An 11,279-nucleotide genomic window follows, 5' to 3' on the forward strand; every position below is an offset into this window, starting at 1 on the left:
AAAAGCAGAGCATGAAAGTTATAAGGCAGCCAAGAAGGCTGCAAAGAAAGAGGTAGCAAAGGCGCAGGAGGCATGTAGGAAAATGTTCGGAGAACGCTTGGATTCGGAAGAGGGTCAGAGAGCAGTATTCAGGATTGCAAAGCAGATAGCGAAAGAGGTGATGTGATGGGGGTGAGTTGCTTGAAGGACAAGTGGGACAAATCGTTGTGGACCCAGATGGAATTAAAGGAAGATGGAAAAGATATATATGGAAATGCTGTTGAGTACAGAGAATGAATGGGATGGCAACATGGAGAGTAACCCAGTTTTAGGACCGGCAGAGAAGATAACTGAGAAGGAAGTTGAGGAAGCGATAAAAGCAATGAAGAGTAGAAAAGCGGGAAGGCCGACGGGAGTTGTGGGAGATATGTTGAAGGCAGCAGGAAGTTGGAGTGTGAAGAGAATGACAGAGATCTGTAATCTGGTGGTGAAAGAAGGCCGCATTCCAGTGGATTGGGAATGGAGTACCCTCGTCCCTCTATACATGGGGAAAGGTGACCCTCTGGAGTGTGGCTCGTACCGAGTGATAAAGTTATTGGAGCATGGAATGAAGGTATTGGAAAGTGTTGGAGAGGAGGTTAAGGAAGAAAGTGAAGATCGACGAAATGCAGTTTGGATTGATGCCAGGAAGAGGAACGACAGACGCGCTTTTTATTGAGGCAGTTGCAGGAGAAGTACATGGAGAAGAGGAAGAAGTTGTTTCTTGGGTTTGTTGATCTGTAGAAAGCATTCGATAGGGTTCCACGTTAAGTATTGACATGGGCATTGAGGAAGTTAGAAGTGGAGGAATGGTTGATCAGAGTAGTGATGACAATGTACAAAAGAGCACGCACAGCTGAAAGGACGAAGGACGGGAACAGTGGTGAGTTTGAGGTGAAGGTGGGAGTGCATCAGGGGTCGGTACCAAGTCCACTACTATTTGTAGCTGTGATGGAGGTGCTGGCTCAGAACGTAAAGGAGGGTTTACTGTGGGAGTTGTTGTATGCAGATGATCTGGTGTTGATTGCGGAAAGTATTGATGGACTGAAGGAAAAGATGAACAAGTGGAAGGGATGTATGGAGACAAAAGGTCTGAAGGTGAATATCAGAAAGACGAATGTGATGGCAAGTGGTAAAGCATGTGGTGAGGTGGAAAGAACTGGGAAGTGGCCATGTGCTGTGTGCAGGAAGGGTGTCGGAGTGAACTCCATTCAATGTACAATGTGCGCTGAGTGGGTTCATCAAAAATGTAGTGGTCTGAGAGGGTCATTAACCAGTGTGGCAGCTACATTCAAATGTAAGGTGTGCACAGAGGAAGCTGGAGATGGAGGAAATGTTGAGTTGGATCTTTGAGACGGCGTGAAGCTGGAAGGTGTGAAAACATTTTGCTACTTCGGAGACATGCTGAATGGAGAAGGTGGATCAGACTCGGCAACGGTTGCTAGAGTGATATGTGCATGGAAGAAGGTTCGAGAACTGAGTGGCGTGCTGATGAGGAGGGGAGTGTCGTTGAAGCTGAAGGGAAAGGTGTATGCTGCATGTGTGAGAAGTGTTATGATTTATGGGAGCGAGACATGGGTAATGAATGTAGAGCAGCAACGAAGGCTGGAAAGGGTGGAAATGCGAATGGTTCGGTGGATGTGCGGAGTATCTTTGAGAGAGAGGAAGACAAATGATGAATTGCGAAAGATGATGGGAATAGAGCCTGTGATTGATGCTGTGAAGAGGAACAGGTTGAGATGGTTTGTTTATGTGTTGAGGAAGGATGAAAGTGACTGGTTGAGAAGAGTGATAGAAATGAATGTAGAAGGAAGTAGAGGATGGGGAAGACCGAGAAAGACTTAGCTAAAGATGGTGGAAGAAGAAATGCGGGCAAGGGGGTTAACAAGGAGAGATGCAGAAAATAGGGCAAAATGGAGAAGATTGTCATGGGGACTGAAAGGCTAACCCCCCGCTCCAGCAGGGAAAATTGCCTTAAAATGCATGTTGTCGTTTTGTTGTTGTCATTCTGTCCTTGACTGTTGGGAGTGTTGTGTCCATTCCTGTGTCATTTCATTTTGACTGTATTCAGGTGCATGCCTTTGTGTTGCAGTGCTGTGAATTTTGTTGCACCACCCTTTGTGATGATCATGCTTTTTGTTTTTTTATGTTTTTTTATTTATGATTGATGATCATGCAAACCTCTTGTTTATTGACATGTGTTTAGTAAAGCTAGCTGAACTTTACCTCTGTGTTCAAATATTTTTCGTTTTTGCATGGAGGATTTCAATGAGTGACCTTCTAAGGATTTGATAAGTTTATTTTGATGTTGAATATATATATATATATATATATTATATTGTTACGGATCTCGGCCGTCGGCGCTCCCCTTATCAAGGGGGGGTTAATCCCCTTGTCTTTTTATTTGGCCGACCCGAGTCCTGGGGGTTATAACGTCCTTCCCGGCGCAGCGTTAGGTAGGGTTTGTTATGCCTTGGGGTTCACTACTACCTAAATACTAACGCCGGCCGGAAATGAGGGAATAACTCCCGCTCGAACCACGGATACGATGGAAAATGCCGAGCGGATAGCAATCCGCGATCCAAGCTATTAACAGAGACTAAACCCGATTCTGAGCGGTTCCTACTCGTGCCACGTTTACCCAATGATAGAAAGGACGGATGCGATTGGATGGAGAGGAAACCAGAAGGCAGGAAGAACAAAGATGGGTTTATTTATTATATACAAGAAAGAAGAAGAGGAAACAAAAGAATGTCCAAGATAGGAAGAGGAAGCAGCAGCACACAGGGCATTCTTAAAACAGTCTTATTCTAATACCCCAGACAAACGTACACACTCACACGGGGATTGTAGATGGTCACCGGCTTGTCCAGGCTTCAGTCGGCTCCAGTCCATGCTCCGGACCAGCGGCGAAACCCGGCAGGCAGGTCCGCGTATAGTTGAACGCGACCGGACCTTATATAACGGGGGGAAGCTGGTGTCCTACGGCGTACGTAATAGATGCACACTTGTGCCAAACGCACCCTCTCCAATGTTCTCTTAATCAAGCGTGCCCTTCTTCTTCTCAGTCCTGTTCCATGCGCATTTCCCAAAGAGTCGTCTTACAACGCGCGTGCGCCTCCAACAAGTCTCGTACAACAAGCGCTCTCCCCTCAAAGTCCGTGAAAGGGCTTTGCGCTCTCTTTTTATATCTCTCCGCACGATCACTCCGCGGGCCCCAAAGCCATGCCTGTCGGTGATGTTACCTCAGCCCTGGTTGGCTGGTGAGGGCTTACCGGCTCCGCCTTTGACGGCTGGATGACGTGGCCACACCTTGTTCTTGGCGCTCCGCCTCCTTTCTCGGGCCTAACCACGTGGCTTATGGCGGCCTGAGCGAGCGCTAAGGCAGCGAACGCTGCTAACAAAGGTGCGTAACAAATTGAGAGAGCCATAAGGCACCGACTGTAGGGGCGCGTAATGGCGTCGCTTGGAGAGGGAGGTCGCAAAATGGACGGAATGGGGACCTACTCTTATTTGGTTGACACAACGCAGACACAACTATTGGAAACACGGCCTTATCTAAAACACATACTAATGAGATAACTGAAGTCCTATGGTGGCCTACGTGCTGCTTGTGGCCTAACTAGGGGGTGCAACCTTTAACCTTTTAATAATGGGATATTTACAAGAGTGCGGGTTCTAAAACCGCAACTATATATATATATATATATATATATATATATCTATATATATATATATATATATATATATATATATATATATATATATATATATATATATATATATATATATATATATTGTTACGGACACGACTTAGATGTTATGATGGGCCGAGCGGAATGGCCGCCGTGTTCGCACAGTTTACCCGATTACACTCGAACGTTGGCCGAATCGCGCTACGCTAGATCAATGAAGGAAAGGACACAACGGCTGGGATTAAGGCAACGACACAAGGGGTACAGTTCTCAAGACCTCCGGAGGAGGATATAATATTGGTTATGCAGAACGGTTAGATTACACGGCAAGAGGTAAAGCACAGCAAGATGGGCACTTAGACACAGTCTTATCTTATTCCCGACAGACCACAGACAAACGGGACAAGACTGACTCACACAGGGATTGATGGCAAGGAAGGGCAGGCAGTCGATAGCTCAAGGTGCACCTTGGCTCAGGGGCAGAATCGACCCGGTCCGGTCTAGAGATGCGGGGAGGTATCGTCGCGCTGGAGGTGGCGTCCTTTTCTCTCCAAGCTGAGGCGCATCTGACGTCACCTCCCTCTTCCTGCGCATGTCCAGCGGGGAGTGACATGCCCTCGGCTCGTTAGCTCCGCCCCAGATGGAATCGGTCCGCCGCTTCTTATTGGGTGCGGGGGGTTACCGGGCTCCGCCCTTGACGAGGAGCTGACAGTGAGCCCCTGCGTGGTAACCCCGTCGGAGCACATGTTCAATGGCGGCTAACCAAGCCGGAGTGAGGACGCACACTCCCCGCGCCGCCGCCGCTGTTGTTGTTGTTGGTGTTGTTGTTCCATGAGGAAGAGATGCGGGGAGGTATTGGGAGGTCCTAAACTTACTAATGGTGCCATACAATCACATTCTGGTGCAACGAAGAGTCAGAATTAATGGAAACGAGTCCTTAACTGACATAGACTAAGAATAACTAGCAAGATGTCCTATAGTTGTCTACGTGAGATGCGGTGAACCTGGGTGCGACATTTAATGGGGGAAATAGGGGAAGGTCGGGGCTACAGAGTGTTGTTTACAGAAAATGGGACGAGGGAATGGGGGATTGGGGATAGTTGGGAAGTATTGGGGAAATAGGGGAATATTTACAAGCGGATATGGATGGAGGCCAAATCCCATATCCGCAACAATATATATATATGTATATATGTATATATATGTATGTATATATATGTATATGTATGTATATATATGTATATATATGTATGTATATATATGTATGTATATGTATGTATATATATGTATATGTATGTATATATATGTATATATATGTATATATATGTATGTATATATATGTATATATATGTATGTATATATATGTATATATATGTATGTATATGTATGTATATATATGTATATATATGTATGTATATGTATGTATATATATGTATATATATGTATGTATATATATGTATATATATGTATATATATGTATGTATATATATGTATGTATATATATGTATATGTATGTATATATATGTATATATATATATGTATATATATGTATGTATATATATGTATATATATGTATGTATATGTATGTATGTATATGTATGTATATATATGTATATATATATATATTGTTGCGGATCTGCTGCCGGCCTTCTCCCCTTACCAAGGGGGGATTAGTCCCCTTGTCTTTGACTGGCCTGGCGGGACCTGGGACCTATGAAATCCCTCCCGGACAGCGCGAAATAGGGTATTAGGACTAAAGTTCGCTATTACCTAATTACTCGCGCTGCCCTGAAACGAGGAAATAAGCCCCGCACTAACCACGTGTGTTGAGACGCCGAGCGGTGCGTATGCGCGATCCGTGCTGTTTATATGGTGAACCCGGTTCTCACGGTCTTATTCGTGCCACGCTTAGTCAATGGTGAAATCAGAGGCGATCGAATTGGAAAAAGGAATAACAGGTTTATTTACACTATACAATGATTCCAGAAAAAGGGGACACAGTGCAGCCTTAGACAGTCTTACTTAATACCCAGGACAAACGGGCCCATCTCTCACACACACACACTCACACGGGGCTTGCAGCTGCAGGAGTATGGTCCGCACGTCCAGGGATGGCTCCCGTGCAGCTCCCTCCGGTCTCCGGCTTGTCCCGTGCAGATGGTAAGAAGAGAAGGCAGGAGCTCTCCGCGTGTCGTCTTGTACGCACAGGGCTATTTTGGGGCGAACGGTAGGGTGTGGGCCATGGCGGTTAATCCCTGGCAGGTTTATCCGCGTCTACTCGCGTGGCTGAATTAGGTGCTATTCGCCACCGGCGCGTCTGGCTGCAGCCGTGTACTCGTACCGCCAACGCCTCTTCTTCTTCCCCTCTGGCGCGTACGTTATACTGTGAGATACAGTTCAATGCCGCAAAGCGAGTGATGCGAGTCAAGTTCTCCTGCCAATAAGTCCTTTCTCTCCTCTGCGAGTCCTTCCAAGTGCTCACAATGTGCTCGCCCCCTCGAGTCCTCTCACCAAGCCCTCTCCCAACGAGTCCTCTCACCAAGCCCTCTCCCAACGAGTCCTCTCACCAAGCCCTCTCCCAACGAGTCCTCTCACCAAGCCCTCTCCCAACGAGTCCTCTCACCAAGCCCTCTCCCAACGAGTCCTCTCACCAAGCCCTCTCCCAACGAGTCCTCTCACCAAGCCCTCTCCCAACGAGTCCTCTCACCAAGCCCTCTCCCAACGAGTCCTCTCACCAAGCCCTCTCCCAACGAGTCCTCTCACCAAGCCCTCTCCCAACGAGTCCTCTCACCAAGCCCTCTCCCAACGAGTCCTCTCACCAAGCCCTCTCCCAACGAGTCCTCTCACCAAGCCCTCTCCCAACGAGTCCTCTCACCAAGCCCTCTCCCAACGAGTCCTCTCACCAAGCCCTCTCCCAACGAGTCCTTTCTCTCCTCTCTGCGAGTCCTTCTCGTAAGTCCTTCTCGCATCAAGCCCTCTCCCAACAAGTCCTTCCTCTGCGAGTCCTGTTCAAGAGCTTTGTGCAGCGACTTATATAGGCATGCCCCGCGAACCTTCTCGAACTCACCAGACGCGCCTCTCCATGCCCCTCATGCCATGCCGCTAGAGCCCTGATTGGCTGGTGGCTCCTACCGTCATCGCCTCTGACGCTCTGCCTCAACGCCGCCCCCACCCCGACCCTGCGCTCCTCCTTCTCAGGCCTACCTCGTGTTACTCGACTAGTGGACAGCCAATGCTTAACAAACTGAGCGGGCAGCCAATGCGTAACAAACTGAGCGGGCAGCCAAATGGGGCGCGGGATGGATTCCGCCCATCGAGGTGGAATTGGAGGGTGGACGCAAAATGAGCAGGACCTAATCTCATGTCTTTACACAACGCAGATATTAATAGGGGAAATGGCCTATACTTACACATACTGTGACATAACTAATACTACAAGTGGGCCTACGTGTTGCTCGTGGAACTAACTATGAGGGGCAAACCTTTAGCATTTATTGAAGTCATATGTAGAATCTCAAAACTGCAGCAATATATTTACTTCTGATAACATGTGAATGCATACATAGTACATGGTGTTATGTAGAATTATTTGATGTGAGTGCAAAATTTGCTATACTAGTGGAACCAATGTTTTTTGCTATACTAGTGGAACTAGTGGAACTAGTGGAACTAGTGGAACCACCTTTAAAATGCATCCCTGCCTTCATTTTTTGATCGATTGAGTTGAAACTTTGACCACTTATAGTATGCCATGTGATTGTATGCATATCATAACCATGACGTCATAGGTCACGTGACATGGCGGCCATTTTGGATTTCTTGAAAACCTTTAAAATGCGTCCCTGCCTTCATTTTTCGATCGATTCAGTTCAAACTTTAAACAATCGGATCCGGGCTGCCGTTGTCAGACTCTGGCGTGCACTCATCCAATCAGGATGGAGCGGCATGGTCCCCGGAACATCACTGCCCGCAGGTTTAATTTATATTTATATTTATATTTATTATTATATTTATATTTATTATTATTATTTTCATTTTTAAATATATAAACTTGTCGCAGGTCTACAAGGGCTTCGAGTTGTTGTTGGGGGTCGATTAATATAATATATATATATATATATTGTTACAGCATCCGGAGCGGAATCTCACTGCTGGCACCAATTTGTTACGGTGCTTGGAAGAATCCCCCTCCATGACACCGAATGTTACGGCCTGGGGTTCGGGTTTACTACGAGGTGGTTAACCTCTGTTCTCTCCCGAACTTACCGGACCTGTGGCTGCCACGCACGAATAACTTCTTGCTTAGCAGGTTGCGAATTAGCAACTATGAACGCCAATCGGAGAACATACCATACCCAACCACACACCATACACCTCCGGTGGTTTCCTTTGTTTCCTGATGGAAATTTACACGGCCGAGTGAAACCGTTGATCACCGCCAGAGGGATAATGCTAAAGCCGTTCAGTCAATGTTAAACTGGATATGAACAACGAATGAACAAGGATTACTGCACTGAGAGTTCAGTTAATGAGCATCTAGCTTTACAAGCCATACTTGCCAAGCCAGCCGTTCCTTAACAGTTTTGAATGGAGTTCCTACTTGAATGCTTAAGCCACTTGGTGAGCACTCTATAAGAAACTCGAAAACTGAACCCACCCCTGATGGTCTTGAGGCTTGAGTCATGATTTACTGTACATTTTTTTTACCCCACTGATAACATAACCCTTCCTGCCACTTCTGTTTGGAGTGGGTGCACTAGTTTTCTGAGCTGCTGCTGTTAATAGAGTGCATGTCTGCAAAATATGTGTACATGCATTTGTCTTATTGATGTCTTGCTCTTTTGATAATTACTGGCATATTCAGGTGTAGTCGTCTCGGAGGGTCCTATGTATGCTGTTGGTGGCCATGATGGGTGGAGCTACCTGAGCACTGTGGAGCGTTTTGACCCACACTTGCGCCAGTGGAACTACGTTGCGAGCATGACAACATCCCGCAGTACTCTTGGAGTGGGTGTCCTCAATGGCAGGTACTATTGTCTGCTCCTTCCCACTCTCCACCCCCCACATGGTCACATGTGCCTTGTCATTTCGGTAAAGGTTTGTTTTCACAAGTCGTATATTAACCATTTCGTCATGGTCATCGAAAGTGAAGCGGTACTGTTAGAGCTGGTATGAATAGTGTTTAAACTTTGAAGATCTGTGCGTACATGGCACACTGCTCTCTGGTGGTTGTCCATGCTGTTGTAGATTTTTTTCTCATGTGGTCTACTTTTGTCCCCTACCCCCAATTTGTGCAAAAATTAATACAATTTATAATGGCATGATGTTTCAGGTATCCTGGAATAAAAATAATTATCATTTCATGTTGTGGTAGGATTTTGCCTTTTTTTTGTTGTTGTAGGCTATATGCAGTTGGTGGAAGAGATGGTGGTTCATGTTTGCGCTCTGTCGAATGTTTTGACCCGCACACCAATAAGTGGCTTGCTTGTTCACCGATGGTGAAGCGGCGTGGAGGAGTTGGTGTTGCAACTTTTAATGGTTACCTTTATGCTGTTGGTGGGCATGATGTTCCAGCTACCCACCAAAATTCACGGTTTTCACACTGTGTTGAGAGGTAATGTGCACACTTGCATGCACTTTTATGATGGAATGGGGATCACAAGGGCATATTAATTATTTTGTCCAATATCTCAAAATTGATTTTGTACATCAGAATCGAGGGTAATGCTTCTCTTGAGCTTCTGGAGGAGCAGCATGTACATGTAGAACATGCTGGGTAAGTACATTGGAAAACATTTTGCAAAACAAACTATTCAGCCTGGTGGAAGGATGTACTCAACTAAGTGCCATTCTGGTTTATTTTGATTTTGCTTGGGTGTAGTGGGCTGCAGGGTGGAGATTGAACAAATGCTGTCAGCATAACTTTTTAATGATGCCCTCTCACAAACTTCAGTCATGATACATGTATACAAGTTTCCTTCCATGCCTAAGTTTTACAAAATCCTTTTAAAAGATAAAGCACAAGCGATACAGGAAGCACTTGGCACATGACTGTACGCAGCAAAGCAAATGACTGGCTCTTCTCCTGACCCTCTTCTCGCTGCTTTACCATTCACATATACTCAGTCCAAGGACGTTCGTGATATCACTCTTGACTTGATTAATAGACTTATAAAACAAGATGCTGATGGCCATAAATTCCCAAACTTTAGATCTTTGCACACAGTTTAGTCTAACAACCATATTGATACATGTCACCTTATTTTTTTATATTTTATTTTTATTTTTAAATAAATGCACAACCGTTAAAATTAAAATCTCACCTCAACAGAGTAATAACCCTTCCTTCCTTATCAAATAAATTATGGAAGCATTAACATCACTGAACACGATCTACCACCTAAGTTGTGAATAATTTTAATAGTCCTACCAGTATCCATGTAGCTCTTTGACCTCAATGATTTTGGCTACATATATAATTCAACTTTGAATCCACCTACTGTTTCTGCTACTGCTTTTTTTCCAGGGAGACCATTGCATGCATTGACTACTTTCTGAATAAAAGACCCCTCTTTACTACCATCCCAACTCTCCTCTTTACTCAGGCTTTGACTCCTGTGGCTCCTGTAAGTTTATTTTGCACAAAAACTCGACATTGATTAGCCCCCGTTGGACTTGGTCCGAAATGGGGGCTAATGGATTGGGTCTCGGCCGTCCGTGCATCCGCAACCATATATCGGATGTGTATGGACCAATTTTGTTCATACTTGGCACAAAGACAATACATGATGGTATACATATGCACATAATTTTGTTTTGTGAAATGATCAAATATGACTGACTGGAGGCCATTTTAGTTGTAAAAACAAAAACCCAATGTTGAACGCGTCCTCAGACATGCATTTACAGATCTTGTTTTGTCCATCTATACCGTTTATCTTCAACACCTTTATCAGATCCCTTTGTCATATCCTCCTTATCCCAATATATTATGTCTTGTGTTCTTCAACAGCTCCTTGTAGTTTAGTCGAGCTAATCCCAGAATCATTTTGGTTGCTCTGTGTTGAATCTTTTATGGCAGTTACTCTTCCTCAAATGTGACCAAAACTGTACACACTATTCGAGGTCGGGCCTCACTAAATTCTTCTTGTATTCATAAAGTTACCTTTTCACCCCTCAGCCCAATGGGCTAAGGGGTCCGGGCGTCCGTCAACTTTTGGTTTCCGTCAATTTCAAGGAGAACGGCTTGTCCGATGAAATCCATTTTTGCTGTGTGTGTTGCGGTTGAGTAGAGGAAGGTTCCTTTCGAAAATGGGCGCGCTGCGATTTTCAATATGGCCGCCACGGCAGCCATCCGGGCTTCAGTCAACTTTTGGTTTCCGTCAATTTCGAGCAAAACAGCTTGTCCCATTAAATCAATTTTTGCAGTGTGTGTTGGGGTTGAGTAGAGGAAGGTTCCTTTCGAAAATGGGCACGCTGCGATTTTCAATATGGTTGCCACGGTAGCCATCTTGAAATTGGTTTCCATCAATTTCGAGCAGAATGGCTTGTCCGAATAAATCAATT

The 11,279-nt window shown here is 45.3% G+C and overlaps 1 protein-coding gene across 3 annotated transcripts in view; it reads left to right on the plus strand.

Moving 5' to 3' along the window:
- The window catches only part of LOC137425490 (kelch-like protein 5), a 154,910-nt gene that overhangs the window by 69,286 nt on the left and 74,345 nt on the right, over positions 1 to 11,279 (plus strand). For all 3 annotated transcript variants that reach the window (XM_068113988.2, XM_068113989.2, XM_068113987.2), the window contains 2 exons: positions 8,578 to 8,740; positions 9,115 to 9,327. In XM_068113988.2, coding sequence (XP_067970089.2) covers positions 8,578 to 8,740; positions 9,115 to 9,327 — 376 coding nt within the window. The remainder of the gene's footprint in view (positions 1 to 8,577; positions 8,741 to 9,114; positions 9,328 to 11,279) is intronic.

This window comes from Myxine glutinosa, chromosome 4 (assembly GCF_964187855.1).
Source record: "Myxine glutinosa chromosome 4, kmMyxGlut1.1, whole genome shotgun sequence".
NCBI lineage: Eukaryota > Metazoa > Chordata > Myxini > Myxiniformes > Myxinidae > Myxine > Myxine glutinosa.